This window comes from Xyrauchen texanus, chromosome 4, assembly GCF_025860055.1.
Source record: "Xyrauchen texanus isolate HMW12.3.18 chromosome 4, RBS_HiC_50CHRs, whole genome shotgun sequence".
Classification (NCBI taxonomy): domain Eukaryota; kingdom Metazoa; phylum Chordata; class Actinopteri; order Cypriniformes; family Catostomidae; genus Xyrauchen; species Xyrauchen texanus.
In genome coordinates, this window is record NC_068279.1 from 38,530,097 (window position 1) to 38,550,670 (window position 20,574).

Genomic DNA, 20,574 nt, shown 5'->3' on the forward strand with positions numbered 1-20,574 from the left:
CAGAAACATCAGATCCCCTCACTGTATATACACCAACAATCATGGTCACAGCTGAAATCATTGATGTCACATTTTTCCCCATTCGGATGGTTAATGTGAAAATTAACTGAAGCTCCTGGCCGTGTCTGCATGATTTTATGCACTGCACTGCTGCCACATGATTGGCTGATTAGATAATCACATGGATGATTGTTGGTGCCAGATGGGCTGGTTTGAGTATTTCTATAACTGCTAATCTCCTGGGATTTTCACACACAACAGTCTCTAGAATTTACTCCGAATGGTGCCAAAAAAAAAAACATCCAGTGAGCTGCAGTTTGGCAGTTAATCCCTTTCAAAAGGGTTCATTGTTGGGGCACGGGTATGGCCAGATGAGTCATTCTTAACCACATTATCGAAAGGGGGCGAGTGCATGCATACACCAAGAGAATGGTACAGGCCTAAAAGCTCGATACCTTCAGTAAGGGAATCTGGTGACTCTGTTATACTCTGAGCCCATGTTGCTGGCATATATACAAGCAAACCAAAATATGACTAAAAAATGATAGTGCTTTGTAAGGAGAAGCGTTTTGGCCATTGAGTTTAAAAGAATAATATGATTCTATACAAAAGCTACCAAAGAAAATCTCCCAAAAATAAGCCTCGTGTAATTTGCAGTTAATTTGACATCTTTATGGTAAATGGGCTTGGATTTTAATGGGTATGAACCCGAAAGATAGCAACCCCACTGAGCTTGTTTTGCCTTCTGGAATATATCAGGAGTCCTGTTCAGGCACAGCACATGAAACCATCGCTGACATGAATGACATTAAACCTAAAAAACAATAATGTTTTATATTATATTATATTAATACTACTATTTATAAGTGTAAACTTAAGTACTTACCGAATCAGTTGTTGGACCACCTCCAGGGTGTTTTGCGGAAGCACAGAGTGCACAGCAATTACCCTTTCTGAACACTAAAAGTATACAGATATCAAAATAGCAACAGAGGCTGACAGAAAACAATAAGAATTTTGTGGTGTCAGTTTTTGGTTCCCATTGATTTCAACCACCTGATTCTGTCAGGATTTCCTGCCATCTGTTTCCGAACTTGCTCCATATTGGAAACCGAAGGGTCAAAAACATAGCGTGGAAGGCATTTCAGGGAACACTGTGACAACCTCTATGGCCATCTACAAAATAATAGTTCTTGTTCAGTGAAAGAATTGTATTTGTTTTCTTCACTATTTGAACAATATACTTAAAATATGAGAACAAAATACCTGCATGACAAATACACCACAGCTATAAGAGTCCTGATGGGTTGTGTGATTTATAATACTTCCTTGCTACTTCACATTCATTGCCACTGCACACAAATACCATTTTAAAGTATTGTCTTTAGGAAAAATGGATGAAACTGTTATGGGTAATCCACTTAAAGTGATTGTTATTTATTTGTTTTGGGTTTAGTGCTATTATTTTAACGGTGTGTTTTTACCTAAATCTGGCTGCAGCATGAAGAGAGTTCATCTCCTGATTTCCTGCTGGATCAATAACAATCACTCGACCAGAGGATGCATGCAGATACTAGTAAAAGAAAAAAAATTATATTTGAAATCAAAGTTGAGTTTTGACTACAGATCCATGACATATTTTTATTTTGAAAGCTTTCACCAAAAACTTTCAGTGGCTTATAATGGCCTTATATATTTTGAAGTCCACCTGAAATAAATGTTTGATGTTGTCACATTAGTAAAGGCTGTTAAAGGTGTGCTTTCAAGTCTTCAATGTATAACAATAAAATTCTACCTTCCGCAGGCTCTGTCTGCGTACAGCATCTCAGTCTCCATTGATGATGGCACCAGCCGAGAAGTGATTCAGCAGATAAATGGTGTTGTTTTGTACCATTTTGTTTAATATTATTTGGAAGTAGCATTCAATTGTCTGAGTAAAAGGTAAAATGATATATAATAAGAAATATTACATCTAAAATGCATATTGGAGGTTATAGAAAAGTGACTGCTTTTCAGATGTGTACCATTTTTACAGTGCACTGTAAAACAATCCTGTTAAATTTATGGTAAAAACTGGCAGCTGTGGTTGCCAGAAAATACAATAACCATACTTCAGACTTTAAGGGATATAATTTTGATGCCTGTATATTTAACGGTGAATTACCTTTTATATTAACAAATTATATAAACTTAATACTTTAACCTTCTGAAACTGTAAAAATCTGCTTTTCACTTGACAATGTATTGTTACTCACCGTATTATTTACAGAAAGGCACATGATGACATGCAGTTCATCAGCAGTGGCCTTTCCAGGAGCAATGACCAATAAACATGACACAGTGCTCAGTGTCACTCACAAAACACTAAACACCATAACACATGTGAAATTCAAATAATACAAGAAACATTAACTATACTACATCAAATATAACACAGAACACCCCAAAGTAGATAAGTGAAATAAAAAATCAGAAGAACTATTTTATTCCCATAAAATATTATGAAATGTGATGGGTAATGCAGGGAATTCTATACAGCAGTGGAAAAGCAAGCTCAGAAAAGTAAAGCGAGTAGAGTTGAGTTGAACCATAACGTGCAGTGGAAAAATAGCATAAGTTTTGCAACACGTTGAGGTGGATAAAAACAAATAAACAGCGATCTGTGTTCTGTTCTACGTTTTAACACTTTTCACATAAGCCTATTTGTATACAATTATACTACACCAATAATGATCTATTTAAGTTTTTCGTGGCTGAATATGTGTCTAATATCCAACTTCAAACGTCAAACCAACTTTATCACGGTAATGCACTCAAAATATCATTTTACGAGCACAGAACTGTGGCAGATATATAACTCCATATAAAAGTGCCATACTTACTCCAGATACCAGTCCAGCTCTGTTCTGTCCTCTGTTCTTTGCTCATCGTTGACAAACAGTTGTCTGGTCTCCTCATCATCATGATCCATCACAGTCAAACTTCTCATGTGATCACCACTCATAAAATGTCATTTATTTCATGCCATAGATTATAATTAACAAAAACACAAAGTTGTTGTGGAAAATTGTTGAAGAATCTCTCTTTTTGCAAGAAAACTCTCAGAGTCCGGGGTTCCAGATGTCAAAAGTAGAAGTTTACTGAGCAACCAATAAACCTGAGAAGGCCAGCTGTCCGTTCTGACTCTCTTAGTCCAAAACCTCATCTTCTATACATTTTGTTATCTGGCATTACCTCATGTCTAGGACCCTTCGTTATTTTTGTAACCAATGTATACTATTTGCCACCATTATCTCACAGAGCCTTTTGATATCTATTTACTGGTAGAAACCTGGCTTTAGTCTATCTTTTTAATTACTTTGACCACTGGTTGTTTTGACTATTTATCGTCAGCTGTGTTTCAAGGTCCATAGCCTCATGTTTTGTTACAGCTGGGTGCTCTTTGTGGTTTTTGCAGCAACCTCTTATGCTCTCTCCTGGGTCACACAAAGGCCAGGAAACTCATATAAGTACTTTGATATAAAAACATATTATAATATTGAAAAAAAAAAAAAAATACTATAAAGTTTATCCAACTGCTGTTTTATAGCCTTTATGTTTCAGCATCCCGTGAAAAACTTCAGTCAAACATTCTTATTGTAATCAGCTGATGTGCACGCTGACAAAAATAAAAACACTTTCGCCATTGATTTCCAAATAAGAGTCCGGGTCTTTTAATTTGCCTTGCGCTTTCAAACCTACATCTTCAACACAATGTAACATCACCATAAAAATATTTTCATTTATGATTTTACATTTATTCTCCGATATCGAATTGGAACGGAACCTTTACAGCATTAAAACAAGGTTTCGTGGTTGTAGTTTCCTCTTTTTTGCCGTTCCATTGTTGTGTTCCCATAGTTACAATGTTTTCACAAGTTTTCCAACATCAGGAACTGTTAGTCGATTTGACTTGGTTGAGGGGGGAAAATAAAGCGCTATTTTCCCGTAAGGGTTTGATTCTCGTTATAAAAGTTTACTTATCTCTGTTGTCAAGAGCACACCTAAGGTTTGTGTATAATTCCTGGTCATGTCTGATTCAAGCAAGCAAACCTCCAGAAAAACGTCATTAAAAAAATTATTTTGCTCCAGCCGCAGTTTTCAGACACCACGATATAAAGGGGAGCTCATAATAAAAGAAAAGGCAGATAGTCAGTAAGTAAATTATTATTATTATAAATCATTCTTAATAATCCATAATGTAGAGTCTAGCTGAGAAGAATACTTTTTCTAGTTATGAAGCAGGTGTTAATGCGATGTTCCTGGCCCAGTTTGAGAAGTCTGTGTCCTGTTTTTCAAAGGCTATTCTGCTCCAGCCTCATCAGGTAGAGCCATTGGTCTACATAAAGGATTGTAAGTACTCAAAAATGATCTGGCCCTGAATATTGAGTGTGTGTTGTATTCAATCTGCCTGCAGACCCAGTTCCATGTAGATCGAGCAGAAGCATATCTTCAGCAGTGTGACTTTCAGTCTGCAGCACTAGATTACAGACATGCCTGCAGTCTGGAACCACAAAACAAGTTCTACCCTAAACGACTTGGCTTCATCTACTACCTACAGGTACAAGAATTCATTCACAGTGGTTAAAAATCAGATTAGGATATGTAAATCTCTAAATGTATCACTTAAATATTAAAATGCATCACTTAAGCAGCTTGAAAGATGGAAATGGATTAATTCGACATTCTTTATATAACTGAAGCTTGACTTGTGTGTTCAATTAGGTAAATTTGAAACTAATTATAAAATATTTTAGTAAACAGAGCATGGCATGCTAATAACTAATCCAAGAAATGGTAATGGGTAGTTGACTTGACATGTCATGCAGTAACAGCAATTTTCTAAATGCTAGAAAATTATGCTTCATAATAAAATCCTAATAAAATGACCTAATATTAATTGGGAGAAAAATTAATTTGTCACATCACAAGACTTTTTATGTAAACTGCAATACTACTAATAATAATATGAAATTTAAAAGAAATTATGACCAGTGAAAGCATGAAAAATATAGTTTTGTTATATATCAAATTTTACATAAAATCTTGATATTGGAAAAAAATATGTTATGTTATATTTTATGTTTTTTTTTTTTTTTTTTTTTTTTACTGTACATGTATTTGCCATCTACCCTAATGCATTTCATTATTATTATTATTATTATTATTATTGCATTATATTACCATTTGATCTGTAGTTACAACAAAATGCATTTATCCTAACCACATTTTCAATCCTCTGCTATCAAGCTAAAATCTCCTGCTTAATTGTATGTGTTTTTAATTGTCCCTAAAGGGCCAGTGTCTTTATGATGTGGGGATGTTCCTTGAAGCTCTCGAGTCTTTTACAAAAGCTGCAGAACTCAAATCCACTTTTCAGCCTTATCACATGAGATGGTCAGTACAGATCTTAACAGATGCTCAAGTCTTTGAGAGTGGGTTTACAAAGATCTGAATTAAAGGGATAATTAACTGAAAATTGTCAATTCTGTCATCATTTACTAACCCTGAGATTGGTCCAAACTCGTATTACTTTTTTTCTTCCACTGAACCCAAATGTAGATGTTTTGTAGAAAGACAGCACCAGTGACCTTTCACTGTAATTATATAAATACATATGCAATGAAGATAAATGGTGACTAAGGCTGTCATTCAGCCAAACATCTCTTTTTGATTTCCAAGAAAAACAGGGTTTGGAACAACACAAGGGTGAATAAATGATGATAGATTTTTCATTTTGGGTGAACTATCTATAACAAAGGCCATCTAACCAGTGTTAGCATGGGAAATTACCACCAGGTGGAGTCACATCCACTTTCATTAACTTTCTCCATCATCACCAAAGGTCCAGCATTGAGTGCTACTGCTTCTTTGATTGTGAAACCACAATGTTTAATCTTTCTCTTTTGCAGAATGTGAAATGCACAGGCACATGATTTTCCATCCTGCTCGCTTTGTTATGTTTCCTCATAGCTTGGCTTGTCTGACTGCACTGGGACAATACTCTGACTGTCTTCGTCTGGTCAGTAACTGGCTGAAGACACACGGCCTGTCAGCTGACCTCTTCACTCTGAGAGCGCGCTTATACCACCAGCTCAATCAGGTCAGACCATCACTCATTTCTCCACAAGAACATATTTTCCCTTTATATGTCTATTATAAACAGCTAAGAGGTCTGTACAGGTGAAACTCGAAAAATTAGAATCTCGTGCAAAAGTTCATTAATTTCAGTAATTCAACTTAAAAGGTGAAACTAATATATTATATAGACTCATTACAAGCAAAGTAAGATATTTCAAGCCTTTATTTGATATAATTTTGATGATTATGGCTTACAGCTTATGAAAACCCCAAATTCAGAATCTCAGAAAATTAGAATATTACATGAAATCAATAAAAAAAGGATTTTAAATACAGAAATGTCAGCCCTCTGAAAAGTATAATCATGCATATGTACTCAGTACTTGGTTTGGGCCCCTTTTGCATTAATTACTGCCTCAATGCGGCATGGCATGGATGCTATCAGCCTGTGGCACTGCTGAGGTGTTATGGAAGACCAAGATGCTTCAATAGCGGCCTTCAGCTCTTCTGCATTGTTTGGTCTCATGTCTCTCATCTTTCTCTTGGCAATGCCCCATAGATTCTCTATGGGGTTCAGGTCTAGCGAGTTTGCTGGCCAATCAAGCACAGTAATACCATGGTCATTGAACCAGGTTTTGGTACTTTTGGCAGTGTGGGCAGGTGCCAAGTCCTGCTGGAAAATGAAGTCAGCATCTCCATAAAGCTTGTCTGCTGAAGGAAGCATGAAGTGCTCTAAAATGTCCGGTAGGCGGCTGCGTTGACTCTGGACTTAATAAAGCACAGTGGACCAACACCAGCCGATGACATGGCTCCCCAAACCAACACAGACTGTGGAAACTTCACACTGGACTTCAAGCATCTTGGATTGTGTGCCTCTCCATTCTTCCTCCAGACTCTGGGACCTTGGTTTCCAAATGAGATGCAAAATTTGCTCTCATCAGAAAAGAGGACTTTGGACCACTGAGCAACAGACCAGTTCTTTTTTCTTTAGCCCAGGTAAGGCGTTTGACATTTGAAGCCCATGTCCAGGACCCGTCTGTGTGTGGTGGCTCTTGATGCAGTAACTTCAGCCTCAGTCCACTCCTTGTGAAGCTCCCCACACATTTGAATGGCCTTTTCCTGACAATCCTCTCCAGGCTACGGTCATCCCTGCTGCTTGTGCACCTTTTTCTTCCACACTTTTCCCTTCCACTTAACTTTCTATTAATGTGCTTTGATACAGCACTTTGAGAACATCCAACTTCTTTTGCAATTACCTTTTGAGGCTTTCCCTCCTTGTGGAGGGTGTCAATGATGGTTTTCTGCACAACTGTCAGGTCAGCAGTCTTCCCCATGATTGTGAATTCAACTGAATCAGACTGAGAGACCATTTAAAGGCTCAGGAACCCTTTGCAGGTGTTTAGCTGATTAGAGTGTGACACTTTGAGTCTACAATACTGAACCTTTTCACAATATTCTAATTTCTGAGATTCTGAATTTGGGGTTTTCATAAGCTGTAAGCCATAATCATCAAAATTATATCAAATAAAGGCTTGAAATATCTTACTTTGCTTGTAATGAGTCTATATAATATATTAGTTTCACCTTTTAAGTTGAATTACTGAAATTAATGAACTTTTGCACGATATTCTAATTTTTCGAGTTTCACCTGTATGTCCCCAGATGATTTTGTGTTATCATGACTTGAGGTCAGCACTTAGGCTGAACCCGAGTTGTCCAGAGGCACATTTACTGATGAAGAGGCTGAAGGAGGCAGCAGAAAATTCCCATCAGGCAGCTGTTGAAAAAGAACTGATGGGAGAGCTTTCAGATGCACTGTCGAAAATAAACACTGCTCTTGAACATAATCCCAGTAAAGCACATTACTACCTCTTTAGGTAAGGATCATCAGAATAGATAGATCTGATGAAATGATAGTATGTTGTGTGCAAAAATTGCACCAGAAATATAATACTCCTATTAAATAAATAGAAATAAGTAAACAAATCAGTATTCTCATAGAGGGATTCTGTATCGCCGTATGAAAGACTTCACTGCTGCCGTCGAGGACCTAGAGCTTGCTGTTGCATTCTGTGGAGTTGGAGAAGAATCTCCTCAGGGAGAGATGAACGAGGACTCAAGGCATTTAGAAGAAGATGCTCAGACTCAACTGGTGCTTACATACAATGATTTTGCAGTTCAGTGCTTCTCCAAGGGTCTGTACAGTGAAGCAGTCGTGCTGCTGAACAAGTCCATCGAGAAAAAGAGAGACAACAGTGAGCTGTTCATCAACAGAGGAGGTGTGGACTAAGGGAAAAAAGAGTGTTCTGGGTTAAAAGTGGCATAAAGACTGTGATATTTCTCAGAAAAATAATCTGAATGATGGCTATTAAATTATGTGTGTGTGTGTGTGTATATATATATATATATATATATATATATATATAATTATTTTATATTTAATTATTTTCTAGACTTAACATAATTTATATTATTCAGAGAAAACTGGATAAACTGGACTAAGAGCTACTGTTTGGTCATGATCTCCTTTTTTCCCAGATTGTTTTTTTAAGCTGTGTGAGTGGATCTTTGCACTGGCTGACTATCAGCAAGCGGAGGAGATGGACCCTAACAACACTACTATCTGGCTACGACTCTCTATGATTCACAACACCCTTGGTCTGCACAGCTACAATGACAAGTAGGTTTAAAATATGAAATGTAAAAAATAGTTTGAATTTCAATACAATTCAAATTTGACAGCATTTGCTCTTTCAGAAATACACCGATCAGCAAACCACCTGCCTAATATTGTGTTTGTCCCCTTCGTGCCACCAAAACTGCACCAACCCGCATCTCAGAATAGCATTTTGAGATTATATTCTTCTCACCACAATTGTACCGAGTGTTTATCTGAGTTACTGTAGACTTTGTCAGTTCGAATCAGTCTGGCCATTCTCTGTTGACCTCCCTCATCAACAAGTCATTGGATATTTTTAGTTTTTGAGACCATTCTCTATACACTCTAGAGACTGTTGTGTGGGAAAATCAGTTACAGAAATACTCAATCCAGCCCGTTTGGCACCAAAAATCATCCATGCGATTATCTAATCAGCCAATTGTGTGGCAGTAGTGCATAAAATCATGGATATACGGGTCAGGAGCTTCAGTTAATGTTCACATCAACCATCAGAATGGGGAACAAATATGATCTCAGTGATTTGGACCGTGGCATGATTGTTGGTGCCAGACAGGCTGGTTTGAGTATTTCTGTAACTGCTGATCTCCTGGGATTTTCACGCACAACAGTCTCTAGAGTGTATAGAGAATGGTGCCAAAAACAAAAGACATCCAGTGAGGGGCAGTTCTATGAATGGAAACACCTTGTTGATGAGAGATGTCAACAGAGAATAGCCAGACTGGTTTGAACTGACAAAGTCTACGGTAACTCAGATAACGGCTTTGTTCAATTGTGGTGAGAAGAATATCATCTCAGAATGCTATTCTGATGCGGGTTGGTGCTGTTTTGGTGGCATGAGTGGGACCTACACAATATTAGACAGGTTGCTTTAATGTTGTGGCTGATGTATATGTTCCTTCACACTAATTACAGGAAGTACAAGGAAGCAGCAGACAGGTTTTCTTTAGCAATACAGTACAGCCCAGGGGTAGTTCAATACTATGAAAATCGAGCCAAAGCTTACAGCAAAGTGGGCAAAATGGAGGAGACCAAGCAGGACACCATCAGGGTCCTTACCTTAGATCCCACTAATGTCCAGGCAAGGCTCTCAGCTTTCTATCACATTACACAACTGTGGTGTACATGTACTAAATAAAACATGGAGGACATTTTGTCTACAAAAATCATGATATGGAATGATAGAAAGCACAGAGAGCATTGATTTATTTGTTCCAGTCTTCAAATTGAGTTTATTATACTATTATGCTGGCTTAGGTGATGCCCTTGCTGTTGAGTTTGGTCCCAGGATGCTCCTTGTATGACATAATGTCCTCTGCATCTGCACAGTTTGTGAAATGTAAGATGATGGCAAAGATTCAAGCTTTCCAACTTGCAGTCTCTAAGGAGTCAAGGTTTGTAAACATTTAAACACATTCATATTTAACTCACTGGGAGTTAACCACAGAACATTTAATAGTTTTGTGTTAATGTAGTTGTAATGCTACAAATCAACTTTTAATTTGAAGAAAATAATTTCTTGAATTGTGTTCTGCTAGAATTAGTAGTATGGACCTAACCAAGGACGACAGCCAATCACAAAGTGCCTCTCAGGCTTCACTAGCTGATGATGGACCAGAGCAGGAGCTGAAGCCAGTAGAAGTGGACGACAAGCTAGTCAAGAGAAAACAACAGGTACAAATGCTGGTTAACAGCAGATTTAAATATATAAAGATCTATAAATAAACAATTGCTTGCATTTGCTCATTTATATTGTATAAATGCTGATTGTTACAGTGCTATACCCTATTATGATTACCAGGGGCACAGCTACCCCTTTCTGAGCATGTAGGCAAAAACTGCCAGTTCAGTAAAATACACATGTTTAAAATACATTCTCTGAAAAACATAAATATCTTATGCAGTGTTGTTTCTAAAACATCATCAATCAAACTGATCATGTTTTAAGGATTTCTTTTTTTTACAGGAAAACAATACAGAATGTATTATCAAGAATAAGATTTTTGCCCTAATTTCAAAGGTCTTACTAGAAAATAATAAATTATGATCCAACGTGAATTTTCTTGATAAAAAAAATATGATCGTGCCTGGTAACGTGCATGTAAAATGGCTAGAAATAGTATTTTAGCTTAGCGTAAAGCTGACAAATTTCACAAGGTTTATTTCTATTTCTTCTGTTTTAAACTTACTTCAAACTTGTATGAATGTAACACATCATAAGAAAGTGTTTCACTGCTGTTCAAATGCACTTTGGATCATATCATTTATATTTATAAATCTTTTCCACTTGAAACGACTAAATATTGAATGAAACAAATGAAAATAAAATGCAAAGTAATCTCTTCAGTAATCAAAATACTTTTTTAATGTAACTGTATTTTAATTACCAATTATTCAAATTGCAACTATAATGGAATACAGTTACTTATTTGTATTTTAAATACGTAATCCAGTTACATGTATTCCGTTACTCCCTAACCCCGTACATACTGATAAATGACAAATAATGTGAGATAATAATAATATTATAATAATGTATAACATTGTCAAAAAACAAAACCCAGTATAAAACAGCTTGTTAACAACCTGTCACCTAACGTTACATTTACTTTAGGAAAGTTAGGTCTATAATGTCCTTAGCTCGTTAGTGAGCTAGAAAATTGGAAACTCTATAGAGGAATATAGCTAAAATTATACACTGAGTTGTGCTAATACATGATGTGCTAATTTGGTGTTAGAGAAATGCTTTTTGTTATCTTAGGACCCTTTAAAACGGTTGTGCTTCTTATTGAAGATTGGAAATTGAAAAACAATGTCTTTCAATTGCTGGGGTATTACATTTATCAAACAAAAAAATCCTAGTGACTCCAGACTTTTAATGTAAACTAAAAGGTAAGTGTTTTATATATATATATATATATATATATCAGTTGAAGTCAGAAGTTTACATACACCTTAGACAAATACATTTAAACTCAGTTTTTCACAATTTCTGTCATTTAATTGTAGAAAACATTCCATGTCTTGGGTCAGTTAGGATCTCTACTTTATTTTAAGAATGTGAAATGTCAGAATAATACTAGAGAGAATGATTTATTTCAGCTTTTATTTCATTCATCCCATTCCCAGTTGGTCCGAAGTTTACATACGCTTTGTTATTATTTGGTAATATTGCCTTTAAATTGTTAGATCAGATGTTTTGGATAGCCTTCCACAAGCTTCTCACAATGAGTTGCTTGAATTTTGCTTCTTCCTCCAGACCGAACTGGTGTAACTGAGTCAGGTTTGAAGACCTCCTAGCTCATGCATGCTTTTTCTGTTCTGCCCACACATTTTATATAGGATTGAGGCCAGGGCTTTGTGATGGCCACTGCAATAACTTGACTTTGTTGTCCTTTTTGTTATTAACCATTTTTATTTATTCCATGCAGCGAATCACATATATATAACAGAAAATGCGATGTAACAGAAAATGCAAATCAAACCACATGAAATCATAACCCCCTCCCCCCAAACATTAACCCCCCCACCTCCGCGCGACACAAACAAGCACTCCAGTGGTCAAAAGCCAACTGACATAGACATACAAATATATAATAAAATTGGGTTTGTGTTCTGTCATAGGTTTGAGGCAACATTTAAATAAATGTCAGAATTAAACACTCTGGACACTTTTGTCCATACTGTGTGCAAATGCGAGATAACAGGGTCTGACTTAACTTCTCCAGTTAGTTTAATAGATAGGCTTTGCAATGGCAAAATGGGGGCAAGAGTTTCTGTTCAATACAAAATCAGGGAGGGGCTCTCTCAGGTGGAAGCAACCAATGAGCCAAAGTACGCTGTCAGAGCCAAAGCTGCAGATTTAGACCAATTAACTCTGTATCCTGAGAACTTAGAAACGGAATGAATAATTCTGTGGAGGCAAGGCATAGATCTAGTGGGGTCGGAGACGAATGATAAAATATAATCTGCATGAAGCAAAAGTTATGCACCATACCTCCCGGCACAACTCCTGAAAAATCATCTTCCTTTCTTATCGCGGCTGCTAATGGTTCCAGGGCAAGAAAGAATAATAATGGAGAAAGAGGGCAACCCTACCGGGTGCCCCTATTCAGAGTAAAATAATCTGAAATTAATCCATTCGTTTGTACCACTGCTACCAGGTGTCTATAAAGTAACTTAATCCATTGAATAAAAGTATTCCCGAACCCGTATAATTCCAAAACTTTAAAAAGATAATCCCATTCTACCATATTGAACGCCTTTTCGGTGTCAAGTGAGATGGCAGAGACCGGAGTCTGATCATTCGCCACTGACCACATGATATTGATGAAATGCCTAATGTTATTAGAAGAGCTTGGACCCCAAATAAACCCCACCTGATCTAAATGTATAAGAGATGTCATAACTTTACTTAAACGGTTGGCCAAATTTGTTTACAATATTCGTCTTGCTGACAATTTAGCTGGATCAGGGAAATTAGACGGTATCGCTTACATTCGCTTGGATCTTTGGCCTTTTCAAGAATCATACTGATCAGGGTTTGAGTCATGGTTGGTGGAAGCTTTCCATTCTTTAATGATTCTGTATAAACTTGGAAAAAATAACAAAAGTGGAGCCAGTTCTGTAGCTTAAGAGCTAAAAAATTCGAACTGCTCCCAAATCAGCTGGGGGTGGAGCCTCCACTCTCCACTGAGCGTGCCTTGTCGCAACAGCACATCCGCTGGCGTGTTGAGGTTGCCCGGGATGTGTGTGAACGCGACAAACGACCTGAGTTGCTGCTGGCTCCAAAGGAGGAGATGGCGGGAGAGTTGTGACATATAACAAGTGCGCACGCAGCCTTGGCAATTTATGTACGCTATCGTAGCGGTGCTGTCTGAGCGAATCAAGAGGTGCTTGCCCCGTATTATCAGGAGAAACCCAGCCTGGGCCCCGTCCAGGAGCCGTCGGCTGCGTGCCCATTGCACATGGCGCCCCAACCCTGTTTGGAGGCGTCTGTGGTGACCAGAACTCGTCGGCACACCTGCTGAAGGGGGACTCCTGTCCGCAGAATACAGAGGTCTGTCCAAGGGTTGAAAGTCTTACGGCAGGCGGAGGTGATGAACACACGGACTCGAGTCTGAAGCCAGTGCTGAAGCAGTCTCATATGTTACATTAAAGCACCAACTATATGATTTGTTTTTCTCCATATGTGGCAACACCTCTAAATTCACCAGGGCATGATCTAAGACTAAAATGTTTCCAATTGAGTAATCAACAACAGATGAAATGATCATCAGCGTTAGGTGCGTAGATTTTAGCCAAAATCAACCTTTGACCCTGAATTTCTGCTAAAACAATAATAACTCTTCGTAATATTTATTTAATCTGTTTGAGACATTTGAATTGTAGATGTTTACTTATTAGTATAATAACTCCCCTGCTCTTACTTGAGCCAGCACTGAAGAAAAAATGCCCACCCCATATCTTCCCCAATTTTTCAGCATCCTGCAGCAAAAGATGCGTTTCTTGAAGAAACACTATATCATATTTCTTACATTTAAGAAAAGAAATAACCTTCCTTCTTTCTATGGGGTGCCCCAGTCCATTCACATTCCACGTGGAGAGAGAGAGAGTCCAATCATATTAACATTTCAAATTGTGTGACATATTAGACAAATTAGATTGTGTCCAAAATAAAATTATGAAGAACACCTTCCACATTGGTGCAACAATCAACCCCCGAACTTTCCCCAAAACACCAAAAACGATGCACATTAACCCCGCCCACAACCCCGCCCACTTGTCTACGTGTATTCATCCACTTAATTGTCTTGAAGATGTGTTCCTCCACAAAACAATCTCCAGCCTCTAGCGGAACCAACACCCCCCCCCCCAAAAAAAAACAGCCAGTTCAGTTCTTCGGGCAGTCAATCTCACTCTAATGTCCTGCAAGAATATTGTACGAAACCAACTCCAGCCGACCGGAGGAATAAGCACCCAAATGAGCAGATTCATCCACAAGCTGTCCCGAAGACAAAAATATTACACAAAACAAACACCACCCACTATGCAGAATCAGCACAAAGCGAAAAGAAAAAGGCACCCAGCTTCCTCGGACAGTGAGACAGGTAAACTAAACAGCAACATGAAAATCCCCAAAGGGCTTACTCACTCCTATGTTTTTATGTAGGCCAATTCTTTTTGTGGGAATGTAAATATTTTACGGCAATCCTTAGCATCTATTCTCAGTTTGGCCGGAAACATCAGTGCAAAAGCGATCTTCTGTTGATGTAAGAGTTTCTTGCACTTGAATCGATGATGTTCTCTCTTGTCAAATTCGCAAAGTCTGGGAACAAGAAAATGTTGTGGTTCTTCCAAGAGAGCTTTCCTTTACTCCTCGCCTCACGTAACACAAGGTCTTTATCGGATGATCTCAGAAATTTGGCCAGAATTGATTGGGGCATGTCTCCCTCAGCCAATCTCCGACCCGGGACCCTGTGAGCTCGCTCGATTTCCAGTTTATGGCTAATCTAGGAATTTCACCAAATTTCTGCCTTCTTCATGCTCAGGAATTCCAACAATGAAATGATAAATCTCACCAGTTTGTCACAGAAATAGTAATAAAATTAGCAAAGTGCCAGAGCTCGCTGCTCATACGTCTGCTCCTCGCATGGTATCACGTGACTCGACTTTGTTGTCCTTAAGTCATTTTTTCACAACTTTGGAGGTATGCTTGGGGTCATTGTCTATTTGGAAGACCGATTTGTGACCGAGCTTTAACTTCCTGGCTGATTTCTTGAGATGTTGCTTCAATATAGCCACATAATTTTTCTTCCTTATGATGCCATCTATTTTGTGATGTGCACTAGTCCCTCCTGCAGCAAAGCACTCTAAAAATATGATGCTGCCAGCCCCATGCATCACAGTTGAGATGGTGTTTACCTCTAAACATAATTATGGACATTATGGCCAAACAGTTCAATTTGGTTTCATCAGACCAGAGGACATTTCTCCAAATAGTAAGATCTTTGTCCCATGTGCACTTGCAAACTGTAGTCTGGCTTTTTTATGGTGGTTTTGGTGCAGTGGCTTCTTCTGTGCTGAGCAGCCTTTCAGGTTATTTCGATATAGGACTTTTTTACTGTGGATATAGATACTTGTCTACGTGTTTCCTCACGCATCTTCACAAGGTCCTTTGCGCTTGTTCTGGGATTGATTTGCACTTTTCTTACCAACTACATTCATCTCTAGGAGACAGAATACGTCTCCTTCCTGAGTGATTTGAAGGCTGTGTGGTCCCATGGTGTTTATACTTGCGTACTATTGTTTGATGAACGTGGTACCTTCAGGTATTTGGAAATTACTCCCAAGGATGAACCAGTCTTGTGGAGGCCCTCAGTTTTTTTGGCTGATTTATTTTGATTTTCCCATGATGTCAAGCAAAGAGGCACTGAGATTGAAGGTTGGCCTTAAAATACATCCACATGTACACCTCCAATTGACTCCAGTTAGCCAATTAGTCTGTCAGAATCTAATTGGCTAATTCACTAAAGGCTTGACATAATTTTCTGGAATTTTCCAAGCTGCTTAAAGTCACAGTTAACTTAGTGTATGTAAACTTCTGACCCACTGGAATTGTGAAATAGTCAATTAAAAGTGAAACAATCTGTCTGTAAACAATTGTTGGACAAATTACTCATGCCATGCACAGTAGATGTCCTAAACCTTTATATGATCATCAATATATAAATAATTTATATGTATTATATGAAAAAACATATTTATACTAATGTTTTTAAACAATACACTTTGCAATTTCTGTGGAAAAACGAATACAATAAATATCAAATTGTTTGCGGCAGTTATATTTTATTATATAATTACAGCTGAACATATGTGCTTTCTCAGAAAGGCTGAATCTTTTAACTTGTGACATTAATCTCTTCTGTTTATGGTGTCAGTTGAATCAAGCTGTAAAAAAAGCTCTGCACCAGAGGAAGCCCCTGCACAATGACGGGCCCAGTCTGGCCCCTGTCCACCCTGTACGAGAAGAGCCTGACACTCAGGATCGGCCTTATGTGTGGAAGAAATTTGGGGCCTTTGGGCTCCATTGTTGAAGACTTGATGGAATAATTCAGTCTCAGTGATTCTGCTGACTGGATAATCTGTTTCATGCATAACACCATTAGTCCACTGGTCTTACAGCTTAAATAACATAGCAAAATTATAAATTGTCTGAGTTCTATTAATTTCTCAATTGAGTCTATAATAGGAAAAGAAAGTAAAAAAATATTAATTATTAATTTACTTTATCAGTAGCTCAGCAGAAACAATTGCTTTTGATTGCAACTTTTTAAATATAAATTTAAAGATCAAGTTTGTAAATGTTTTGATGTAAACTATTTTCTTGTATCCCAACTTCATATGCAGAGACAACTATATGTGCCACATTCAAAACATTGTTTATTTAAGCTTCCCAGTCAGCCTTACACAGCAAAACTGGCTTAATCAGTACCAATTTGATTGGCCAATGGCAGATTTGGGGAGTGTTTGAGAAACCTGTTTTTAAAGAGTCTTTGTGCAATTATGTCTAGTGTCACTAGTGGTGCACAAATTACACACGGCACCTTTAAATAACATACTTGTACCTGTAGAGAATGTTTCAGTATCTTTCTGTTAATGTGTGATATGACGGGTAGGGAGGGACACAAATGTGAAGAATACTGTTTGAAGTTTTGTTGGACATTAACTCATAAACCGAGGGACATTCTTTTGCCATTATATTTGATTGAGTCAATTTCTTGCATATTGCAGGAGGAGTTGTTATGTTTGTTGCAGCTGTTGCTGCTCAGATGTCCTCAGCAGCTGGGGAAGCAGCTGAGAGAGAGAACAGCATAAAAACACCACTAACAGCTGATCCCAAACTTTTATCACAGGCCTTTATACTCCCTTGCTAATCGTGACACACATGTTTTTAGCCCATAGAGGAGACAGACAGACCTAGATTTGTTGATATTGGACAAACTTGAACTATGAAACACACTTAACATTAATTAACAGTTGTCTTAATATTACTCAATATGTAAAAAATTATGATGCTAATGGACCCTTTTCACAGACTATGATGATGCATTTCCACATTAATTTGGCAGCGTAAATCTAGCAGACTTTTGTCTATTAAAAAAAAGATTATATTACACTGCTATGACTGGGTTTTTAATACAGCTGCTGAGGGAGTGACAGTGAATTTGTCATATTTCCACTACTGACTGTGGGCACACACACAAAACAATTTGCTTGGTCTCCATGTACCTCTATAGAAGTTTACCCTGCTATAGTTTATTGCATTTTTATTTGCATTTCAAACCTGAAAATGTGAAAATGGGCCATTGTGACATCTCTTAAATTGATCAAAATTACAGCAGTTTGAATATCAGAGGTATCCTTGATGGTAGTGAGTCTTGGAATATGTAAGATTGTGATGAAAGTGCTTCACTAAAAGCGTCTAGTTGAACTTGTTATCCAATATTATCCAAAATCCTGTGGTGCTCAACCCTTCTGATGATTTACTACATTCTTGCAGAGTTTACTTCCAGTTCTTATTCGTATCTTCCAACTTATCAACATTTTCAGATTCACTTGAAAATTATAGACAGGTATAATAGAGCAATTTTGGAAATGAACTCTTCAAGAAGGTAGATCTCCAGAAGGTCTCCAAAACTCTGGATTCAAGTCTACAACCCTTTGTAGACTTGGTCACTCTTCTTTTTTGCCTCAAGTTTCTTTAAATTAGCCTGCCATAGTCTTTGTCATTTCAATGAGGCAAATGAGCACCATTTCAAGCACTATATTTAAGCATGGGATTTAATCAGGATTATTTAAATATCTATAAATGTTTGCATTAATTACTGAAGCTCATTTTGGTGACCTACCCTACTACCAATATAGAGAGGAATTAAAAAAGCATCCTCAGCTTGACAATAACAGCAGATGCCCCGGTTTAAATGAATAAATGGTGGATCTTCTTGATTTGAATACAGTAACCCAGTAAAGTGGAAGAGGGCCGTTGAAGACTATGGAGCAGAGTCAGACCATGGTGCCGACCAGCGTCTAGATGCGTTTGCTTTGGAAAGAAATTTGTGGAGGTGGAACTTGGTGGAGTTTCCTCAGACAGTGTGTGTGTGTGTGTGTGTGTGCGTGGGGGGTTAAAACAAAGTGGTTTTAAACAGAGAGTGATCATAAAGAAGCCCAGAAGTGCTTCACACTGGTGTAATAAAAGAGGTGCCAGCTTCCCCCCCAGACAAAAACACCTTTCTCTGGGTACAGGAGCTTTTGGCCTGGCCTTCAGTCAAAGAAGTCTTTATAGACAAAAATGTCATTCACGTTTGGTGGGAGACTGTTTTGTTTAAAACATGCCGCGTGCCTTTGTTATTTCTGGAGAGAACAAGGAGTGTGCAGATGGAGCAACTTAAATGGACTGAAGTCTGAAATACAATGATTTTTTGATAAAGCCTCAAAGAAAGTCTTTGAGTTTCCGCAAATATAATAAGTACATTTTCCTTGAAATCTGTGAAAACAGAGCTCATTCAAAATAAATACACAAACAAATAATGAAAAACAATTTTATTTAAAAACTACGAAATGAAAAAGACACAAAATTAAATAGTATTTTTCTTTTGCAATAAATAAATATATATTTACACATAATTGCCCAGTTTGTTGTTTCAGGAAACTGAAATGGAATCATCCTTAATTATCCCTGGTAAATTAACAATTTTGACCTCCTATCTACTGAAATATACTGTAAATATACTGCTTTATTGTTTTAGTTGCAGTAACAGCTTAATTGTACCTTGATATCTGAGCTGTCTGGCACAAATTGGTTGAATATAAAGAATTAAATAGTCCTTTTGCAATCTTTAAAATAAACATAGACTAGTGGTCTCTACTGAGGAACCTTTGAAAGACAAGTTTATTCATTTTGGATAGATAGTGTGTCTGCTGTGTCTTTGTGACTCATAAACTTTCCAGCTGGATTTTAGGAGTACTTGCTCTTGTAGCAGTTTTTTCTCTAGCGATTTAACTCTCCTGGTCATGAGGACTTTCCTTTTGTCATGAGGTCTTCACAATCCTTTTCTTACAATGATTCTTTAAACCCACTTATCATTACGGGCACCTTTTCAGACATTTTGTGACAGTCAGGTATCATTCTATCCCTACTAGTAAGTGGTCCAAAGTATACTTGGCCTGATGAGAGGTTGTATAACTGTCCTCGTTTTCAGGGTGCTGTGAGCAGACACAGTTTCTTGCATTAGATGGTGCATGGCCGGGACTTGTTAAATGGTAGGCCAGGACTACATGTCCGCATCCAGGGTTTTTGGGGAGTGGTCCAGATTGTCCTTGCTTTCTCCTTCATCTGAGGTTGTGATGTCTGCCAATTAAAAGGGATTGAGATTATCATAATGGACTTAATTTGAGAAATTAAAGGAATAGTTCACCCTAAAAGGAAAATTCTATCATAATTTACTTACCCTCATGTTGTTCCAAACCTGTATGACTTTGTTTCATTCTTGGAACACAAAAGGATACATTTTATAGAATGTATTGGTCGCTCTTTTCCATGCAATTGCAATTAATGGGGACTGGAACCTTCAAGAATCAAAAGGAATGCAAAAGCACTATAAAAGTGTCATAAAAGTGGTCCATATGACTTGTACACTATATTCCAAGTAATATGATTTTTTTTTCTTTTCTGTTTTGTGTGAGAAACAGACTGAAACCTCAAGAACTGCTGC

At 37.6% G+C, this 20,574-nt stretch overlaps 1 protein-coding gene across 1 annotated transcript; it reads left to right on the forward strand.

Moving 5' to 3' along the window:
- Window positions 1-4,007: 4,007 nt before the first annotated feature.
- Window positions 4,008-17,593, forward strand: LOC127641351 (tetratricopeptide repeat protein 16). The gene is made up of 12 exons (XM_052124315.1): window positions 4,008-4,194; window positions 4,274-4,364; window positions 4,457-4,600; window positions 5,336-5,436; window positions 6,013-6,142; window positions 7,756-7,997; window positions 8,122-8,399; window positions 8,659-8,800; window positions 9,713-9,878; window positions 10,055-10,191; window positions 10,336-10,471; window positions 16,741-17,593. The coding sequence occupies exons 1-12, from the start codon at window positions 4,070-4,072 to the stop codon at window positions 16,894-16,896; spliced, it is 1,848 nt and encodes a 615-aa protein (XP_051980275.1). The 5' UTR covers window positions 4,008-4,069; the 3' UTR covers window positions 16,897-17,593.
- Window positions 17,594-20,574: the final 2,981 nt, after the last annotated feature.